Source organism: Mauremys reevesii, linkage group 3, assembly GCF_016161935.1.
Source record: "Mauremys reevesii isolate NIE-2019 linkage group 3, ASM1616193v1, whole genome shotgun sequence".
In the NCBI taxonomy this organism is placed as follows: Eukaryota; Metazoa; Chordata; order Testudines; family Geoemydidae; genus Mauremys; species Mauremys reevesii.
Genome location: NC_052625.1, coordinates 167,049,489 through 167,071,914, shown reverse-complemented (window position 1 = coordinate 167,071,914; position 22,426 = coordinate 167,049,489). Strand labels below are relative to the sequence as shown.

At 44.1% G+C, this 22,426-nt stretch overlaps 1 protein-coding gene across 11 annotated transcripts in view; it reads right to left on the bottom strand.

Annotated features, from left to right (window-relative positions):
- Positions 1-22,426, bottom strand: part of CSMD1 (CUB and Sushi multiple domains 1) — a 1,616,238-nt gene that overhangs the window by 1,070,945 nt on the left and 522,867 nt on the right. Inside the window, exon 1 of one of the 11 annotated variants that reach the window (XM_039529054.1) lies at positions 19,631-19,756. The exons of the other annotated variants lie outside the window; for them this stretch is intronic. Within the exon in view, the coding sequence (XP_039384988.1) occupies positions 19,631-19,637 (7 nt within the window). The 5' untranslated portion in view covers positions 19,638-19,756. Of the gene's footprint in view, positions 1-19,630; positions 19,757-22,426 lie in introns of those variants that run through there. 11 annotated transcript variants of the gene reach the window in all.

The following is a 22,426-nucleotide window of genomic DNA, read 5'->3' as shown; positions in this document are numbered from 1 at the left end:
ATAATGTAAAAAAGGATCCAACTTTAGACATCATTTTCTACAAAATGAAGGCTGTATTGATTCAACGCCCTGGAATATCCAGAAAATTTTGAAAAAACTCTCTCCAAAAATTAACAGGGATAATTATGGAATTTGGCCACCACTGTAGTTGGCTATTTTCATCTTTGCTATATATCTCAACAAAAACATCAAAGTTCACTGATATAAGTGAAGTGAACTTGGATACAGTACAGCACAGCATAGCAGTGAAGTGTACTTAGTGTATAAGTGTATAGGGATACTTAAGTGAAAGTAGAATGAAAGTCCCAGTTAAAAAAAAAAAGCAGCAGGACTAATGGTGCTTTGCAGTGATGTAGCAGAAGAGACAAAAAGATTTATCTAGTGGTTAGAGCATTAGCCTAAGACTTAAGAGAAGTGGGTTCAAGTTCCTCCACCTCCACAGACTTCCTGTGTGACCTTCGGCAAGTCACATAGCCTCTCTTTGCCTCACTTTTCCATCTATAAAATGGGGACAAACAGAACTTCCCTCCCTGAGTGGGGTATTGGGAGGATAAAGTTTGTGAGGCACTCTGATACTATGGTAACAGGTGCTGAATAAATACCTAAAATAGATGACAGCAGTCTGCTGATTCAAAATAGAGGCAGAATCAGGACCTTAGGAGGGACAACAACAAAAACCTTTGCTTGGTCTCTCTGCACTGGAATGAATTTCACCAATTTTAGTCTCAGTTGTGAAACAGCATTAAGTGTATGGTGTGAGAGAGGTGTAAGTTAGGGGGAGGGATAGCTCAGTGGTTTGAGCATAGGCCTGCTAAATTCAGAGTTGTAAGTTCCATCCTTGAGGGAGCCACTTAGGGATCTAGGGCAAAAATCTGTACTTGGACTTGCAGGAGGCTGGACTTGATGACCTTTTAGGGTCCCTTCCAGCTCTATGAGATTGCCTGTATATGGATACATACCTATGTAGGGAAGAATGTAGCCCTCTACACATGACAATTTTCCTATTGAAATGTTAATATGAAGTTTATCTTAAAAAGTCTTTTTTTCCTCTCTAATTTCTATTACTCTGTTTGATATGCAAATACCAGAAATTGTTTTAGTACAGACAGGAAACTGAAAAATGTTACCCTCATACTGATTAAGGATGGCATTTTCAGAAGGTACCTAATGGAGTTAAGTACCCAGTTCCCATTGAAAGTCACCTAACTCCAGTAGGTGGCTCGGAAAAAAATCCAGGTCTGATATGTTAATCTTGATAAGCAATAGGATTATAAATTTTAGGCAAATGGAAAATATGTATTGTAGTTTTCATGCATCCACCTCCTTAACTGTGCTTACTTTCTAAACAATGATGGTAATCTGTACTAAGGATAAATCAAAACATTTACTCATCAGTTACTATTTCAACTGTGCCAAACTACGCACAGAAAATTGTACTGAACATCTATTGGCACTAGTAAGAATACAGCCATATTTTCATTATATTAATTTGCATAATATTATCCACGTTGCTTTACTGTTTTACTCTTATTAGTATACTTCTGGCTGTAATTCTGGCTTAATTTAATGACTCTTCCTTCACCATGCTGATACTTTCCTTCCAAAATTAGATTGATGAAATTAGTTCAGGCAAACAGTCACAGTTTACTAGAATGTGGACTACTGTTAATTTATAACATTCATATCAATTTGAGCCTAAAGGCTCTTTACAATATTGGATTAATAGAAACAAATCAAGTGACAATCAGATAATCTATAGGAATAAAATACATAATGCACAGTCTTTCCCCAAGTAGCACTCTTTCACGATTTATACTGTCTGCTTGAATTTGCAATAAACTGGAAATGCCACTTGTTTGTTTATTCTACACCAGATACTTTAGCAGTCATGAAACTCTTATTGTAAGACAAATATACAAACATAGGGCAAATTCTCTGATGGCAGAGATGAGCAAAACTTCACTGAAGACAATCGATTTGCTCACATTTTTATTAGCAGAGAATATTGCCTGGAATTTTCTATTGATTATTTTTACTTACGTTAATGAGATACATTCATACGCCAATGCCTTGAAATTGCCTTTTTTTTGTTAACATCCTTCCTTGACATTACTTTCATTTTTTACCAAGTAAAAATATGTCCGAGAATCACAGTTAATCATTTTTCTCTATCTTCTTCTGAGCCACTGTAATCTAAAGCGTTTTCAAGCAAAACTAAATTATTTTGTCTCAGAAGTTATGCCTCCCCACTCGGTAACATTTCCTACCATAGCTACCACCACCGCAACTCCACCATGTTTCCACTAAAAGGTCATATAGATTAATCATTTTAAAAGAAAATATTTTCACTTAATAAATTATCTAGGTCTCATTCTGCAAACTGTAGAATAAAAATGACTTTGCAGTTTGCTGTAGTCATGTCGGTCCCAGTATCGTAAAGAGACATGGTGGGTTAGGCAATATCTTTTACTGGACCAACTTCTGATGATAAAAGAGACAAGCTTTTGAGCTACAGAGTTCTTCTTCCAGACCTGAAAGGGTCAGGTGGGATAGATTCAATAAAATCTCTCTGATGTTCACACTACAGGCAGGATTTTTTTATGTAATAAACAAGCTAGGAAGACAATAAAGTAGATAATAAATTAAACTTTGGAAGTTAATCCCTTATAGGGTATAAAAATTTCATAGCCCCACTAATTTAAATGGAGGTATGCTACATCTGCTGAGGATCTGCCACTGGTATCCTAGCCAAAGATGAATTATTGACGGATATCCACAGATCTTATTTTACATATTTTTTCAAAGCCATTTTTTTTCTTAAGGAAATGGAAAATCCACAAATAGGTTTCCCCTCTGAATAACCCTCAATGGAAACTGAAAAAAAAATCCATCACTTCTATAAAAAAAAAATCCACCAAGCTGTGCCCTCTGAAGCACTTCCAATCACTGCTCCTACATCTTCCAATTATCAGTGATCTAGAAACAGCCTGTGTCTTCAGCTGTAAATACTAAGACTCTGTCTTTTGTCTAGTCTATTTCTTCTAATTTTAGGGGCCATGATTTTTATAACATCAACGACCATTACCAGGCCAATCTCATACCATCTTAAATTATACACAAGATGCAATACCTGCACATGACTGCATGAGTGTAAATGAGAGTATCATTTGGCCCTGTGACGTTATTGATATAAATGGGGACCATATAGAACATGGGTTGCAACCAAGGTCCTGTAGTGGCACCAAATCCTAAGTAAAGGGGGTCATATAAGGTGTCTAAGACCAGGTTCTGGGTTGCTGGTTATGATTATGCTGTCTGTATGTCTGTGTATCATTTTGTAGTTGAAGTTATAAGTATTGGCTCTGTAATGTCTATATTTTGTATTATGCTCTGCCTCTGGGAAGTGTCCCAGACAAAGCTGATGTTAGCCCGGCATAGCTGGCTTGATGGCCCATTAAAGGGCCATCAGCTGCACAACTGACCCATGGAGAGAAGGCAGACACGCCTTGTGACTCAGCAAAGTATGCAGGGACTGGCCCATGTGACTCCAGACTCCATATTTTTGCTGTAAGTTTCCACCGTGAGGACAAAGGGATTCTTACACCTGGAAAAGTCTATATAAGGCTAATGCCTCATCTCCATCTTGTCTTCAATCCTGCTTCTGACCTCTGGAGGGACTTTGCTACAAACTGAAGCTTTACACAGGGGACTGAACGACCCATCCCGGGGGGGGATGTATTCCAGAGACTCAATTTGAACCTGCAGTTTACTCCATCACTGCTGCAAGCCTGAACTAAGAACTTTGCCATTACTGTATGTAATTGATTCCATTTAACCAATTCTACCTCTCTTCTCTACCTTTTTCCCTTTGTAAATAAACCTTTAGATTTTAGATTCTAAAGGATTGGCAACAGCGTGATTTGTGGGTAAGATCTGAGGTGTATATTGACCTGGGTCTGGGGCTTGGTCCTTTGGGATTGAGGGAACCTTTTTCTTTTATTGGGGTGTTGGTTTTCATAACCATTCATCCCCAGGACGAGTGCACTGGTGGTGATACTGGGAGACTGGAGTGTCTAAGGAAATTGCTTGTGTGACTTGTGGTTAGCCAGTGGGGTGAGACCAAAGTCCTTTTTGTCTGGCTGGTTTGGTTTGCCTTAGAGGTGGAAAAACCCCAGCCTAGGGCTGTAACTGCCCTGTTTAAGCAATTGGTCCTGATTTGGCACTCCCAGTTGGGTCCCGCCAGAATCGCTCCGTCACAGGCCCGATACCAGTAGAGCTAATACCAGTATATTTCTTCTTCATTCATTTAAACAATGGACTACATGTGAGAGCCCCATTATGTGCTCTTCCAAAATGTAAAATATTTGCACGTTTTGTTTAACAGAAAGCAGTATGTTGTTGGACTAAAGAGGTTGTAATATTTTATAGAGACATGGTGGGTGAGGAGATATCTTTTATTGGACCAACTTCTGTTCGTGAGCTTTTGAGCTTACACAGAGGTCTTCTTCAGTTCTAAGAAACTAACTCAAAGTGCCCCTGCTAAATACAAGATTTTAAACAGACTGTTAAGCATAAGTAATTAGTACATATTCCAAGGGAATATTCAAAGTGAAGTGGCCCATTAACACCCTGCAGTCATAGGAAGGAAAGGAATGGAAAGGAGCAACTGGAGGGGGGGGAGGGGTTGTTAGTGGATTACAGATTGTAGTAATATTGTCTCTATTCAGTCCATGAATTTTAGTATCTAGCAAAGCTATGAATTTAAGTTCCAATACTCATCTTTTGAAAGTAGCAAAGAATCCTGTGGCACCTTATAGACTAACAGACTGTTAGTCTATAAGGTGCCACAGGATTCTTTGCTGCTTTAAGAGATCCAGACTAACACGGCTACCTCTCTGATACTTTTGAAAGTGTTGTGCAGGTTTCCTTTGAGGATGAGGACTGATAGGTCAGATACAGAGTGCTCAATTTGTGAAAAGCATTCACTGACAAGTGATGTGATGTTTTTGTCTTTTATAATTTTCCTGTGTTAGTTCATTCAGGAGCATAGTGGTTGTTGGATTTCACCCACTTGGTTGTTATTGGGGGAATGGATGAGGTACACCACATGTTGTGATAGGGATGTGCAGGACCTATGGATCTTGAAAGGTGTGTTGTGGGTGCTGGTGATCTTTGTAGCAGTGAAGACATGTCTGCAAGTTTTGCATCTGTTGTTCTGGCAGGGTCTGGGGCTGCTTTGGGTTGGAGTGTACTAGTCTATGGCGAGCTTGCTTCTGACAATGAGCCTGGAGAGTTTGCGGGAGAGGGAGTTGATCCAGAACAATGAGTTCAGGAAAGAATTTTTTTTCAGGATGGTGTCCTCATAGAGTATGGGTTGTAGATATTTGATGATACCCTGTATGGATTACAGTGTGGGGTGGTAGGTGACAACTAGGAGTGTGTGGTTGGAAGGGGCTTTATTTCTCTATTGAAGCAGGTTCTCTCAGGGTATTCCATGGGATCTCACCCCCACTTTGAGCTTGTGGGTTCAAAGAGGGGACCCGCAGGTATTCTCCCCCCACCCTAACCCTTAGGGTAGGATTCCTTCTCGCTGCCACCAGTCAGGTTAACGTGTCTGACGCACGGCCTGTCCCCCAAGCTTCCCCTGGGGAACCCAGATTCAAATCCCTTGAATCTCTACACACAGGGAAGCAGCCCACTTCCCCCTCCTCTGCTCTCTCTCTGCTTGGAGACAACTCTTGTCTCCACAGAGTGGCGCCTAGCTTCCTTCCCCTGAATCCACAGGTAAGGAACTTAACCAAGTCCTGAACTTAAAAGAGTTTATTAAAAGAATAAAAGAAAGAAGAGAAAAAATACACAATCTCTATGAATCCAAGATAGACATTCATAGGGTCTAATCTTATTAATCCCTGGAGAAATTTCTCCCTTTTCCTCAGTACAAACAATACAGGCAAAATTACGAATAATCAATGCAAACACACAGAATTGCAGACACAGGATTCTTATATGAAATTACCCAGTACTTCTAATACTCACTAGCTTGAATAGAAGAAATTAGTTCAGCAAGATGAGCAGACTTGGTTAAGCGTCTGGTCTGGTGTAGGTCCAGACGGCTAAGAACTCAGAACAAAGAACACAGAGACCCAAGTTCCCGCTCTCTGGGATTTTCAAATTCTCTTCCCTGATTGGTCCTTTGGTCAGGTGTTTCACCAGGTCTGTGTTAACCCTTTACAGGTAGACCTTAACCCTTAACTAACTACTTATGACAGGTGGTAGGTGACAACTAGGAGTGTGTGGTTGGAAGGGGCTTTATTTCTCTATTGAAGCAGGTTCTCTCAGGGTATTCCATGATGTGATCTACTTATCTGGTGGAGTGTCCTTGTTTGGTGAAAATGGTCTTGAGCCTGTTAAGGTGTGTATCCAGGACTTTCTCCTTGGAGCATATTCTGCGGTATCTGAGTGCCTAACTGAAGATAACAGATTTCTTGGTGCCTTTGGAATAGTTACTGGATCTATAAAGGTAGGTCTGATAATCCGTTGGGTTTCTTGTATATAGTTGTCTGAAGGGTTCCATTGTTGAAGCAGATTCTGGTGTTCAGGAAGCTCATGCTGGTGTAGAGAGTTTAATAGACGGGTGATGGTTGTTGAAGTTGTGGTGGAAATCTATGAGGGAGTTTAAGTCATCATCCGGAGGATGAAAATATCATCGATGTATCCATGTATTTGTAAGATCTTCCAAAATGTAAAATAATTACATTTGTTTTGTTTAACAGAAGGAAGTAGGATGTTGAATAAAATAGGTTATAATATTTTACTGCATTCGTACAACCAGTAAGGAGAGTAACCCTAATAGAGCGTCTGTCTCTTGAGAAAGAATTTATTTATTTATTCCCTCTGTCTTTCACACAATGTTGAGTGACATGCTCACAAGCCTTGTGGATTCTCATACTAACCCCACAGCAGAGCCCTGAATTCTTTATGCATACAAAAATTCTGATTCCTGGGCCCGGATATCAAAGCACTCAAGACAAAAAAGAAAGAAGAAAGTTAATGTGGATAGGTTCATCAATGGCTATTGACCATCTTGGCTAGGGATGGAACCCCACACTCTGGAATTCCCTAAAGCTCTGGCTGCCAGAAGATGGGCCTGGACAACAGGGGATGGATCACTCGATAATTGCCCTATTCTGTTCATTTTGTCTGACGCATCTGACATTGCCCACTGTCTGAAGACAGAATACTGGGCTAGATGGATCATTGATCTGATCCAGTATGACCATTCTTATGTTCTAAAGTAAAACAGAATGCCCCAAGTATCATTCACTTAAAACATATTAAAAAGATTGTTAGATGCAATTCAAACATCAGATATATTCTACACTAAGATTCAAAAAAGTTCTAAGATTATCATGTGTCAACCTTTTTCTTATCATCTTATATTTAGGTATAGATAAGAACAACTGCTTTATACAAATCTCTTCCAGTCATTTCTTACAATGCTTATAAGAAGGAGCAATAACCCATAAAACCTTTAAAGAACAAGAGTGAAGTTAACATTTGGAGAATTACTAACTTCACTTGGAAATCTTTCTATGCAGTCACTGTAAAGGTAGCACCTAGGATCATCAACTCAGGGAACCGACATTTACAAATTTCATTTAAATCTCATTTGTCACAGTGTGAGGTAGTTATTACACTTTGAACGTAAGAAGCTGGTTCTTTAGGAGAGAAAAATGACATGACAGATACTGGATTAAAATATTAGTCTCACCTATTTACAAATTTATAATTCCTACAGTTAGGTTTTGAACAGGAATGATTTTAACAGCAAAAGCAGATCAACACTCAGACTCCTCAGATAATTTTTAGAGTACCTTCTCCCCTGCACAATTCAAAATACTTTTCTCATTACCTCCAAGCTCAGCATCTTTTCAAAATTAACTCACAGATCAACTCTGGGCCACATCAGAAGCTACCTTAAGGTAGCTTTGTGCTGATGATGATCACACAGGGTCACTGCAGAGTCAAACATCACAAATCCAAACCAGGCTAAATCCATTCAAAGCTGAACACAGGTAAACTTTTTGGCAAACTTCAGCTGAACTTCAGGTCAATCAGGGCCGATTTATAAGTCCAGATGCAAACCATATGTAACTTGATGATTTCACATGTGAAACATAACAGAGTCAATTAATCCTTAGTTTGATCCTTAGATCATAAATGCTTTGGGACAGAGACCATATTTTGCTTTGTTTGTGCAGCACCTATCACAATGGAGTCCTGGACCACTAGCACTACAGTAATACAACTAAATAATTTTAAATTTAATTCTGGGATTCTGACAAACCCTCACACTCAAAGTATAACCCAGGTGATGGGATGATCCCACACAAACAAACAAAAAGTGTGCATTAATCCTGAGCACATCCAGCCCAAGCAATGTGGATTGGTATTACCTCCAAACTCATGTAGTTTCTTGAACTCAAATCTTCATGGAGTATACTAGAATAATCTAGGAAACCATCAATTCTCAGCCTTTTCATGAAACAGGTCAGATCACACAGTAAATCTCACTATTTGGATGTCTCCAATTCCTTTTTTATTTATTTATTTCATTTCCCCTCTCAAGGCCATCCCCAGTTGTTGTTGCTTTTTCAAATCCTTTTCCAGCACTCAGTAATTCACAGCTCAACAAATACCAGATATAGTCCAAGCTAACTTTAGAGTCAGTTAATACAGTTATAAAAGATTCACTGAATTTTCATCTGTGTCACCTCAGCAATGTGTGAAGACATTTTTCCTGGTCCTAGATCACATTATTGGAAACTTGAAGCATCAAAAAATTGCAACTTGATACACATTTTTTAGTTTCAACAAAAATCAATGCTATCTGGGATATACAGTTCAGAAATGGATCTTGAAATTATGTTATTTTAAAATAATATAAATTACTTTAAACTAGTTTGTCGACTGAGCTGTCAGAACAATCTAAAAATATGTTTGGTTCAATTTGTATGAAAAAAGGTAGTCTCATGAGAAAATTCACAGAAAACTACATGTAACTTTTAATGTCAACATCAGTCATAATGCATTATGTTGTAGAGAATGTAGTACCATACCATACTCTTTTTCACAATGAAAGCTCTATGGCCCACATTTTCAAAAGAGTGCCATTCCAATTTGGTACCAAAATGCCCTGCACATTGGATACTGAGCTGTTTTGAAAATCTGGCCAGAAACAACATTGTGGAAACTGATGGGTGCTGGGTACTCTTGAAAATTTAGTCTTTATTTAGCTGCCTAAATGGGAGCTGAGCTTTTAAAAATCTGGACTCTATTGTGGATTGCTAAACACTAGAAAAATCTGGCCCCACAAAGTTCCCTAAATATGATGCCGACAGACTTCCCTAATTGAAAGCACTTCAGAACAGAAAAAGCAAGTACTTGACTCTACTAAGAGCTGATGATAACATTTGGTGCCAATATTGAATGCATTATGATGAGACCTGAGTTGGGACTGAAAGGTCTTAGACAATTATATATAGAAACATTCTAGTAATTACAGGAAGACCTAATTGTAAAACAAAACATTATTTCTACTTTAGCAGATTTACAATTTGCTACAGAAAGTTTGAATGTATCCTTCAGGAGCGATTGGGCTTCTTACATGAGTCATTTCTTATTATTTCTATTGAACATACACAGTGAATATAAATTGGCATAGAAATAAGCTGCACATATTCAACACCAGAAACAATGTCAAATCTAAGAGATTAATATGAACGGAAGGAAAAAGGAAAAAATAAAGCCGGATTCTGCTTTTAAAATATAAGAGAGAATGAAGAGTCATTTTTCCCTAGGTATTTGCATGACTTAATTTCACAATAAAATTGATCTGTCTACTTATCTTGTATAATTGAAAACAGAATATGCATAAATGATGGCCTGAAAGCTTACTAAAATGTATTGCAACTTGTAGAACAACTCAGGCTAGCCCAAAACTAACACTGAACTATCTGTACAGTAAAACATGCATAGAACCAAAAAAAAGCAGTACATTTGTAGAGAATTTATATTGGCAGCTTTATTCCATAAATTAGCCCCCATTTAAAATATAGATTGAAGATTATAGTAACCCTCTATTTTTTAAATCTTTTTTCCCATTTTATGGACAATTTACCTCCGCTTAAAATGAGGTTATCAGAGATTTTAATGGCCTCCACTTGTGCTTGCTCAAGGAAAGAGGGCAATGTTGTGCACAGCAGCCAGAGAACATTCATTATATGCTCACAAGATGGCTGATAGCAATAAAACCACATATTGCGATTGGAACATAAATGTAAGATTTCAGTAGCAGAATAGATAATAACTACAATTCATTTTGTAAAGCAGAGGAGTCCATGTATATGGTCTGGTATTTATATTAGCACATTTCTGCAGGTACAGCTGTATAGAGTTACCATATTTGAACATTCAAAAAAGAGGACACTCCATGGGGGGTGTCAGCTCCACCCACAGTCCACCCCCCACTCCTCCCCTGCTCCACCCCCACTTTGCCCCAGGTCCTACCCCCTCTCCGCTCGGCCCTGACACCACAAACCTCCTTACCCCCTGGCCTGCCACTGACTTGCTGTGTCTCTCCTCAATCCCCCACCCACTGTTCGCCTCCTCCCACCTGCCACTCACCTCCTCACTCCCCTGCCAGAAACCCTCATTCCCACCCTCAGAACCCCTGCCTGCCGCTGGCTCACCGCTTCTTGCCGCCTCACCCCTGCCCACCCACCCACCACTGGCTTCCTTGCAGGGGCGGCTCTAGGCACCAGCAAAACAAGCTGGTGCCTAGGGCGGCAAAATCTAGGGGGTGGCAAAAGGCCCCAGCTCATCCTGCCGCTGCGAGCCGTGGCGCGGCCCCTCCCCTGCTGCCGGGGGGGGGGGCGGGCGGCAGGCTGGGCCGGCAGACCTGCCGCAGTCATGCCTGCGGGAGGCCCACCGGAGCCCCGGGACGACTGGAGCTGCCGCAGGCATGACTGCGGAGGGGGCACTCGTCCCGCGGCTCGGCTGGACCTCCCGCAGGCATGACTGCGGCAGCTCAAGCGGACCCGCGAACCGTCTGCAGCCGCGGGAGGTCCAGCCGAGCCACGCGGGACCAGCGGTCCCTCTGCAGTCATGCCCGTGGGAGGTCCGCTGCTCCGGGGCGCCTCCCGCGCATGACTGCTTGGGGCGGCCAAAAAGGTAGAGCCGCCCCTGCTTCCTTGCCACTCGCCTCTTCAACCCCTGCTGCTCCCCGCTCACCTACTCACCCCTCACATACTGAACCACCGCTGCTCCCCGCTTACCTCTTCACCCTGCCCTGCTCACCTACTCACCCCTCCTACTGCAGGTCCCTCTGACTCCTAGGATCAGGGACAGCTGAGGGGTCTCCACGTGCTGCGCCCGCCACAAGTGCGAGCTCCGTGGCTCCCATCAGCTGGAAAAAGCACCATTGGGAGCTGTCGCAGCCATGGAGCAGGACTTGCAGGCACCGGCAGCGTGCAGAGAGCCTTCCACCCCTGCCCCCGACTCGATCCAACATGACCCTAAGAGCCAGAGGGACCTGCCGGGGGCAGGAGCGGCACCAGGGTTTTTGGCGCCCTAGGCGGGGGTCCTTCCGTGCTCCTGGTCGTTGGTGGCAATTCTGCAGTGGGGGGGTCCTTCCACGCTCCCAGTCTTCGGGGCACTTCGGCGGCGGGTCCCGGAGCGAGTGAAGGACCCGCCGCAGAATTGCCGCTGAAGACCCAGAGCGCGGAAGGACCTCCCGCCGCCGAATTGCTGCCAAGGGCGGCAAAATGCTGCCCCCCCAAATCCTGGCGCCCTGGGCGACCGCCTAAGTCGCCTAAATGGAAGCACCGGCCCTGGCCGGGGCGCAAGGTGGGGAGTCCCAGCGGTGGTTACCTGGGGCGGCTCCCAGGAAGCATCTGGCAGGTCCCTCTGGCTCCTAGGGTAGGGTCGAGTCAGGGGGACGGAGGGCTCTCTGCCTGCTGCCGGGACTTGTAAGCTCCACCCCCACAGCTCTGATTGGGCAGGAGGGAGCCAGTGCAACACATGGAGACCCTCTCCACCTCTGTGCCTAGGGGCCACACTGCAGGTTCCTGCCAGTGGGTGGGTGCTGGGAGCTGCTCCAGGAAGTGCCGCCAGCCCTGGGACTTTGGACTTAGGATTACCATATGTGCATATTATCCTGGATGTTTTTAGATATTTAAAAATTCCTCCCGGACGGCGATTTAAGAACTAAAAAGCCAGACATGTCCGGGAATATTCAGATGTATGATAATCCTACAGCTATATTCTAAATAATGAAACAGAAAATTAGTTATAACTGGTCCATGCTACAATGCCTGGTATGAAAACAACCCGCTTTTTTGTTGTACATGTAGCTGAAAGTATTACTCTTTTAACCTTCATATAATAGAACTGGCTTGTGTGTTTGCATCAGTGCTCTCTACCTGATTAGTTAGTTAGTTATTTTCTCAGTTCCCTAAACTGACTGAGGTAATGGAGTTCCTACCTAAGTTCAACAGGTTTTTATAGCATCTAAGGTCAAGATGAAATTAATTGCCCCTGTTGCATGTGAATACGTCATTTCTGTATTTATGGGGTCATAATCTTTGCAATACTTTCCAGATAAAACAGTTGAAAGATATTTCTGTATTCCACACCTTCCTTGCTTTACAAGCATTTGCCCACTGTAACTGTCACCTCTGTCAGGATGTACACAATTGTATTGGATTGCTCTGTATGGAAATCATTTGGGGTGTGCTACAAGCTTAAAACTAATATATTTCCCACCTTGTGATTGATATTTTAATTTTCTTGTGCAGGTAATAATGAAAGATTGATGGATTTTATTTTTAGCATGTATACTTTTATTATAAAGTATGTAATAAATGTCTTGCCGTAGGCTATGAGACCATAAATGTCAATATTGTACGAATATAATGCCAGAACATTCTTAAATGTAGAAACCATTTGAAGTTAAGGCTAAAACTTTATATTTTCCCCTCTGCCTAAGATGTACTTCACTCTTTGCTAGTGTCTGGGATCAGTGCATTATGTTATTTTTCAATTTTGGAAAGAAAGAAAGAAAGATAGAGCAGAGAGTGAGAGGGAAGGTACAAAAAGGGTTTGAGGCAGCATGGAATTTTTAAATGATGAGAGGAAGCAAAGGCTGGGATTATTTTACCTAGAAAGAAGAATTAAGGGGAATTAAATATGGTAAGCAAAATTCTGAAGAGTAACAAAACCCGATCAGACACACCTCTTTACTCAGTCTTTTATGAAAGGATTAAGTACAACAATGAAGCTGAAAGTCAAAATATTTAGATAAGAGAAGGCGTGGGCTCAGACATTATTTGTTGCTCCTCTGCTGTAGCTTCCTTGTTTTGTTTAATAAGCTCCTGTTGTTTTGCTACATTGAACCTGAGCACTTCTACAGGTGTCCTTAAAATATGTTGGAACATGAAGGTATGCCAACAGTAGGTCTTGATTAACCACTAGGCACAATAATCTCACCAACTGAGTCTTCAGAGGAGACATAGAAACTAATTCAGTAAAGTACTTAAATTAGGGTGACCGTCTGTCCAGTTTTGGCCAGGACAGTCCACTTTTTAAGCCCCATCCCTGACGTCCTGACTTTTTTGGCAAAACCGAGCATTTGTCCCATTTGCTCTTGCCAACTGAGCTGGCAAGAGAAAATGAGACAAATGCCCAATTTTGCCCATAGGGGAGTGCAGAGGAACATTTTTTGGGGGGGAGGCGGGGGGAAGGTTGACATTTGGCGGGGAACAAAAGCCTGGCTGATATGTCTCTGCTATGCCCTGCCCCTTCAGTCAGGGAGCAATGAGATATCATGGGCTCACTCTGCAGCTCAATCAGAGGTCAGCATGGTCAGGGCCCTAATTCAAACTCTTCAAACTCTTCTCCAGACAGGCCACCCAGCTGGTAAGTGACTAACCAGCTTGCGCAGCATCCATTTGTGTGGGGGCACCAAGCATGGCATGTCCCTCCCTGCAGCACCAACTGAGCAGTCCCCAGAGCTCCCTCCCCAGCCTCGTGTCCTCCCCACCCACCATCCTTCAGGGCTGATCCCCGTAACCCTTTCCAGCCCTCCTGCCCCAACCACTTCTTTCTTTCCCCAATCTGCCTCTAGTGGGCCACTTCTACCACATCCCGGCAGGGACACCATTTAGGGAGAGCATAAGGGGGCACCTCTGCCCCCCCCCAAAGCTTTGTACCACTGGCTGGAAGTGGTCCTCCATCACTTGCTCCCCTTCCCCCTCCCTGCACTGGCCAGGAGACTCCCACACCCAACACCAAAATCTGAAGCGGCAGCCATGCATCCCAGCCTTCCCCCACTTCCTCAGGGCTGCTATTTGGAGTCTCCTTGGTCTCTCCCACTATCTGGAGCCTCGTTCCTGCGCTTCTGCTATCCCAGCCCCCAAAGGGACATCAAACTGCTAACTGGATCATAGTCTAATAGTTTCATCTCCTGGCTCTGAGCCCCAAAGTACTCACACTCACACCTTTCTTTGCTGCCCAGATCCCAGCCCATACCCATTCCTCTTCCCTCTTACCCCCATCTCTGCTACTTGCTCAATTGGGGGCATGGAGGAACATTTGTGGGGGCTTAGGAGAGGAGTGGTGATGCCAAACAGCTGAGGCCAGCCCTGCACATCAATTTAGGGAAATATAGTCACCCTAAGGGTATTTCCTCACTGGCAGAGTTACACTGCCACTCAGAGAGCACTGAAGGGAAACCTCTGTTGTGTGTTCACACGGTCAGCTGCCTGTTCACACCTGAGGCACTTGCAGTGGTATTCACAGCGGTGCATTCTGGGCAGCTATCCCACAAAGCATCTCTTCCTCTTCTGCCACTAAGAGTTGTGGGAAGATGGAGGGGGTTGCAGGGCATTCTGGGTCATGTCCCAATGCCCCATGATGCATTGCTTCACATCCGAGAAAACCCTGTGTTCCATCCACATTTGGTGCCATCTTTCAACAGTTTGTGTACTCTGCAGTTTGACCTCTGATCCTGCACCGTTGACCAATATCACGCTCACTCTCACTAACACATTACGAGTGGCAGTGAAGTTATTCCTTAGTCTACAAAGGCAAGAGGAGTTCAACACTGATCCCACCACACATAGTAGCTATGACACGAGATTGCTTGTGGCATTCACGGAGGTGCTGATCACACTGGAACACCGCTTTTGGGCTCGGGAAACAAGGATTTAGTGGTGGGATCACATTGTGATGCATGTCTGGGATGATGAGCAGTGGCTGCAGAATTTTCAGATGAGGAAAGTCACATTTATGGGACTGTGTGATGAGCTGGTCCCAGCCCTGTGGCATGAGGACATGAGAATGAGAGCTGCCCTGTCGTTAGAGAAGTGCATGGTGACTGAACTGTGGAAGTTGGTTACTCCAGACTGCTACCGATTGGTTGCTACCCTGTTCGGAGTGGGAAAGTCGACTGTTGGACTCGTGTTGACAGAAGTGTGCAAGGCTATTAATCGCATCCTGCTCCGAAAGACCGTGCCTCATGTGCTCATAGTTTTCCATGGGCTTAAATACCTTGCTGAATTGATGCCATAGTACATATAACATCATCACTAACATCATTACTACCACCTACTCCTCCTCCACATTTCCAGAACAGTCAGATTTGTTTTGCTGCCAGAGGCCCTTCAGAGTGTTTTTGTCTTTGAGTCTCCTTTTTATGACAGTAATTTAAAATGATTTGGGGATAGAACAGGAAAATTAATTTGATTTCTGTTTATATTATCTTCTTTAAAGGACACACTTTCAATAGCTATTGGCAGCCAAGAGAATGCAATACAATATTTTATCATGGTGCACTCATGTAAACAGAATTCTGGACTAATTGGTATCGTATTTTGATTTTCTTTGTTAGCATTACAGAAATTGCTGGCACATGAGTATTATATGTATTTTACTTTAATATCTTTATGGTTCATGCAGTCAGCATCCTAAAACATAAAGGGCTCTGTTCTAAGCAACTTTTCTGTTGCATGTGTCCAAAACATATATGTTTTCTCTGAAACTACTGGATTAAAACCTCTTGAAACAAGAGACAGCCTGGCTCATACTACTCCAGTAGCACAATGAATATGTCTACTCCATACATTATAAACACATTTCTGACAGGAAAGTATAGACTATGATTTATGCGGGCATAGCATAAATATCAGAGTATCTATAGAAACAGGATGGATGAATCATGAACAGAAATAGATGGAGACTCAGATTTCACAAACAGATCTTTCCCTTATTGGCTTCTGCTCCCAGCATTCCCTGCATGATTATTTCATCTAAACCCAAGGTCCAATTATTAGGAACATAAGAGTTGCCATACTAGGTCAGACTAGTTATCTTTGCAGAGTAAAGCATTAGACAGAACTGTAGAGAATAACAGGATTTGTTTTTCAGGATTAGGGAAGTCCAGATTTCAAGCAGGTCTGTCTCAAGCCCCTTAGGGAAACACTGCCTGGTTTGCTCCAGGGTCTCTACCACCTGAACCCTGCTGTGGTTACTTCAGCTTTAATAATGTTGAGTAGGGGGCCCTCATTGTGTTTCCTCACGTATGCTGCATCCTCATGCAGCTACAGCAAAAGCTGCCTCAGGTCACAAATCCACCTCTGTGTCATTGCCCACTTTGAAATCACTTCTAAGCCATAAAAAAAACTATGAAGAGACAGCATGGAGACAAAACATGAAGAGGAGTAGAGCCCTTGTGACCTAGAACACATTCCCACCAGAAGATAGGAGACAGCCTCTACTTCTGGCTTGTGCTCAAGCTCCACAAACCAGCAATAGAAGACTGAAGCTTTTGTCAAGGTTACCCATGTCCAGGTACATTTGGTCTACTTGGCGATTTTAACGCGAGAGTAGGATCTGATCACTCTGCCTGGAATGGCGTCATTGGAAAAAATGGAATCGGCAAATGTAACAGCAATGGCCTACTACTCCTGAAGACATGTGTGGCTCATGATCTGATCATTACCAATACCATCTTCCGCCTGCCCACTCGCAAAAAGACGTCCTGGATGCATCCACGCTCCAAGCACTGGCATCTCATTGATTATGTCATCGTGCAGAGGAAAGACAGACAGGATGTAAGGGTGACTAAGGCCATGCCGAGTGCTGACTGTTGGACTGATCATAGACTCATCATCTCTAAATTAAGCCTTTACATCAAGCCAAAGAGACGTCCGCAGGGAAACAGAGCTGTGGTGAAAAAGATTAACGTCAGTAAACTGAGGAACCCCAATACAGCAGCTTTACTAGCAGAAGAACTTGACAACCAACTCTTAGAGCTGCAATTAGAGGAAAATGCTGAGAAGGACTGGGAACGCTTCCGGAATATTGTGCACTCTTCTGCACTAAAGGTTCTTGGACCCTCACACAGGAAACAGCAGGACTGGTTTGATGAAAACTATGAAGAGATCAAGGCCTTACTTGCTGAAAAGCACGGCCTTTACCGTGCTCATCAGAACGACCCGTCGTCATCAGCTAAGAAAAATGCCTATAACAACACTCGCAGGACCATACAGAGCAAGCTTCGCAAGATGCAGGACTCCTGGTTGAGTGCCAAGGCAGGTGAAATCCAGATGTTTGCTGATAGAAATGATGGCAAACGGTTCTATGAAGCCATCAGATCCTTGTACGGCCCTCGGCCCTCAGGGAGCTCTCCTTTACTGGATTTAGATGGTGTAACTCTCATTACTGAGAAGACTCTGATTCTACAGCGTTGGGCTGAGCATTTTCAATCCGTACTGAGCCGCCCATCTTCCATTAATAACGAGGCGATTGATAGAATGCCCCAGGCGGATATCAACCACAGTCTGGACGTCCCACCATCAGAGACTGAAATCCTACAGGCCACTAGCCAGCTGTCCAGTGGCAAGGCCTCAGGATCTGATGCGATCCCAGCAGAAGTTTATAAGGCTGGTGGTGCAGTGCTTGTTGACAAACTCACTCAACTGTTTCAGTCCTTTTGGAATCAAGGGTCTATCCCTCAGGAATTGAAAGACGCGTCCATCGTACACCTCTATAAGAGGAAAGGAAATCGAAAAGTCTGCGACAATCATAGAGGAATATCATTGCTTTCCAGCGCAGGCAAGATCTTTGCACGAGTGTTGCTGAATCGCCTGATTGACCACCTGGAACAGGGTCTATTACCCGAGACACAGTGTGGCTTTCGTAAAGAGCGTGGCACTGTGGACATGATCTTCGCAGTCCGACAGCTCCAAGAGAAGTGTCAAGAGCAGAATCATGAACTGTACACCGTCTTTGTGGATCTCACTAAGGCTTTTGACACTGTCAGTCGTGAAGGTCTGTGGCGTATCATGTCAAAGTTTGGGTGCCCTGATAGATTCATCCTGATGGTACGTCAATTCCACGACGGCATGACGGCTCATGTTCTGGACGACGGAGAAGCTGCAGAGGCCTTTCCCGTCACAAATGGCATCAAGCAAGGGTGTGTGTTGGCACCGACCCTGTTCAGCATGATGTTTTCAGCCATGCTGTCAGACGCCTTTCAGAACAGTTCCTTGGGAGTCAGTCTGAGATACAGGACTGATGGGAAACTGTTCAACCTGCGAAGACTCCAGGCTGTCACCAAGATAAAGGAGACTGTGCTACGAGACCTCCTTTTTGCTGACGATTGTGCCCTGAATGCTGGATCAGAGCAGGAAATGCAAGCCAGCATGGACAAATTCGCAGCAGCATGCGATAACTTCGGCCTTCTTATCAACATAAAGAAAACCAAAGTGATGCACCAGCCAGCTCCGAAAGCCCAACACCAAGAGCCCACCATCACAGTGAGGGGGCAGAAGCTGCAAGGAGTGGACCAATTTACATACCTTGGCAGCACCCTCTCCCGTGCAGTGACAATTGACATCGAGGTCAACTGCAGAATCGCCAAGGCAAGCTCTGCATTTGGCGGACTGCTGACCAACGTGTGGGACCGCCATGGAATAAGCCTTGCTACAAAGCTTAAAGTCTACCAAGCAGTAGTGCTAACTACCTTGATGTATGCCAGTGAGACCTGGACTGTATACAGGAGGCACGCTAGGCAATTGAACCACTTCCACATGACTTGCCTCCGCAGACTTCTGAGGATTCGGTGGCAGGATAAGGTGCCTGACACAGAAGTCCTTTCCAGAGCAGGCCTGCCGTCAGTTTACACTCTGCTTATGAAAGCCCAGACACGCTGAGCAGGCCATGTTGCAAGGATGCCAGACCACCGCATCCCCAAACAGTTCTTCTATGGTGAGCTGTCTCAAGGAAAGCGATCGCGTGGGGGACAAAAGAAGCGATACAAAGATACGCTGAAAGCCTCTCTTAAGTCCCTGGATATCGACATCACCTCCTGGGAAACCCTGGCACAAGACCGATCGACATGGCGTACGCTGATCCATCAAGGCTGCCAGACATCTGAAGCCAGAAGGATAACCCTAGCACAAGAGAAGCGAGCACTCCGTAAAGCCAGAGCTGCAAATGTTGTAACAGTGGTGCCCACACATGTCTGCCCGACATGTGGCAGAACATTTCGTGCCCGTATTGGCCTTACCAGCCATTTGCGGACGCACCGTGGACAGCTCACAACCTGATAGATGTTAAGGTCTTCTTCGAAAACGATGGACGAACATCATCACATTTGGTGCTCTCTCTTGTCCTTTCATTTCCTGATGGGGATAATAGTGTTTAATTACCCCCAACCTTAACTCCATTTCTGTAGTGTATTTGGTTGTCGTAGTAATAGAATCTTCTTGTTGCTATGGCAACTGAGTTAGATTATTAGGGCATAGCCCAGCCAGCAGGGCCACCCAGAGGATTCAGGGGGCCTGGGGCAAAGCGGGGGGAACTGTGACACTTGTATTCACCCGGCGGTGGTCCGGGTCTTTGGCGGCATTTTGGCGGTGAGGGGCTCTTCAGTAGCTCTGCGTCTTCGGCAGCACTGAAGGGCCTCTCACCACCGAAATGCTGCCAAAGACCCGGACCACTGCCGGGCCAGGGCTCACGGGGCATTTCGGTGGAAGGGGGCCCTTCAGTCACTCTGTGTCTTCGGCAGCACTGAAGGGCGCTCCGCCGCGGAAATGCCGGCCAAAGACCCGGACCGCTGCTGGGCCAGGGCTCGTGGGGCCCCTGCGGGGTCTCGGGAAAATTGCCCTACTTGCCCCCCCGGGTGGCCCTGCCAGCCAGTTTTGGCTGGTTGTTGGTTAGTTCAGTGTGTGGCAATAAATGGCTGCTTTTCAAGGTCTACAGCTCTCTGCGTGATTTTTTCCTAAAACTGCTGCCTGCCCCAGTAACAGAAGTAGGTAGAAGTCAAGGTTAAAAAAAATAAAATAAAAAATAATTACCTTTTTGCTGTTGGAAGGGGGTGCGAACTGGATTGTTTGCCCTGACTATGCAAACAAACTAAAACCATGTTGACAGGTTTCAGAGTGGTAGCCGTGTTAGTCTGTATCAGCAAAAACAACGAGGAGTCCTTGTGGCACTTCAGAGACTAGCCAATTTATTTAAGCTTATGCCCAAATAAATTGGTTAGTCTCTAAGGTACCACAAGGACTCCTCATTGTTAAAATTATGGCTACACTTATGGGGCTGCTGGAACCTTTTGAGGAGACTACAGTGCAATGGCATGCATATACTGAGCGTTTTGAGCTTTTTGTTATTGCAAATGACATTGCAGAAGAGAAGAAGGTGCCAATATTCGTAAGTGTTGTAGGGGCTAAGACCTACTCCCTGCTACACAGTTTATTACATCCTGTTAAGCCAGAGACCAAATCTTACAGTGACATTGGGGTCCCATTTTTCTCCAAAACCACTAGTAACTGCTGAAAGATATAGGTTCCACAACAGAGACCAAAATGAAGATGAAACAGTTGTACAATTTGTAGCAAATTTTGAAAAAGTTTGTGGAACACTGTGAATTTAAGGAGATGTTAAATGACGCCCTACATGACAGGTTAGTGTGTTGCCTGCACAGTGAAGCTATATGGAAGCACCTTCTGACAGAGGCTCAGCTTGCCTTACAGAAGGCCATTGATATTGTGGTCTCCATGGAACTGGCTAAAAAGGAGGTGCAATACACTGGTGCATCCCCTAGGGTGCATAGTGTGTCACAAGAACCTATCCACAAAACTTTGGGGAGTCAAGAATGTTACCGCATGGAGCTGGACACCGACACAGCCATCTCGCTGGTCTCAGAGACTGTGTATAAAGAAAAGCTACAGCATTTTCTGCTTAAGGCAACAAAAATTGTTCTGAAGATGTATACAGGAGAAGCTGTGCCCATGTTGGGCACTACTGATGTTAAGGTGGAGCTCAATGGACAGGCAGCTAAATTGCCACTGTTTGTGGTGAAAGGGAATAACCCAGCCTTAATGGGTAGGTCTTGGCTGAGGAAGATTCAGCTGAACTAAGCAGAAGTGCACCAGATGATTAAAAATGAAACCATTCTGACTGCTGAACTAAGGAAACATGCTGCTGTTTTTGAGAGGATCTGGGAAGTATGAAGGGAAGTATGCACCCAGAGCAAAAGACCGAACCTTTAGTCTGGGACAGCCAATTTTGGCTCAGAATTATGCTTCTGGAGCTAAATGGGTCCCTTTGTCATTGTCATGACTCAAACAAGACCTGTTTCCTACAGTGTCCGGACTGCCGAGGATCTCACCTGGCGGCGACATGTAGATCAGCTGTTGCCAGGTCATACTAGACTCCAGGACACATCTTCAGTAGAGTTGTGACACTTCCCCATTTCTGGTGAGACACCAAATCAAGAGTCACCTGCTCCTGACTTTCCCCCTCCATTACTGCCTGCGGTGGAGATACACCCCTTCTCTCAATGAGCTGATACCACATCCTCACCAGTTCACAGTATGAACCCTGAACCCATTGTCAGGCCTGCGCCCAAGATACTTTTGGGTGCACCTACACCAGAAGTCCACTGTAACCCACCTAGAGACAGATGGATCTTTAGCTTGGGTGAGCCTACGGTTACAGAGCAAAATAATCCCTGGGGTTTAGTTGAGAATGGAGGCAATCTACCCTCCTTCTCTAGTTTAGTGTTTGTTTTATTTAGGGGATGTTGTCATTAAAGGGCGAGGAATATGTTGTGTATTTGGTTGCCATAGGGAATCTTATTCTTGCTATGGCAAATGAATTAGATTATTAGGGGATAGCCCAGCGAGTTTTGGCTGGTTGTTGGTTAGTTCAGTGTGTGGCAAGAAATGGCTGCTTTTCTACAGCTCTCTGCATCTCAAGTGATTTCTTTCTAAAACTGCTTACCCCAAGGATACAAGAATTTTAACCAAATGCCCATAACAGTTGCATAACTGAAATGCAAATGAGATCTGGCTCATTC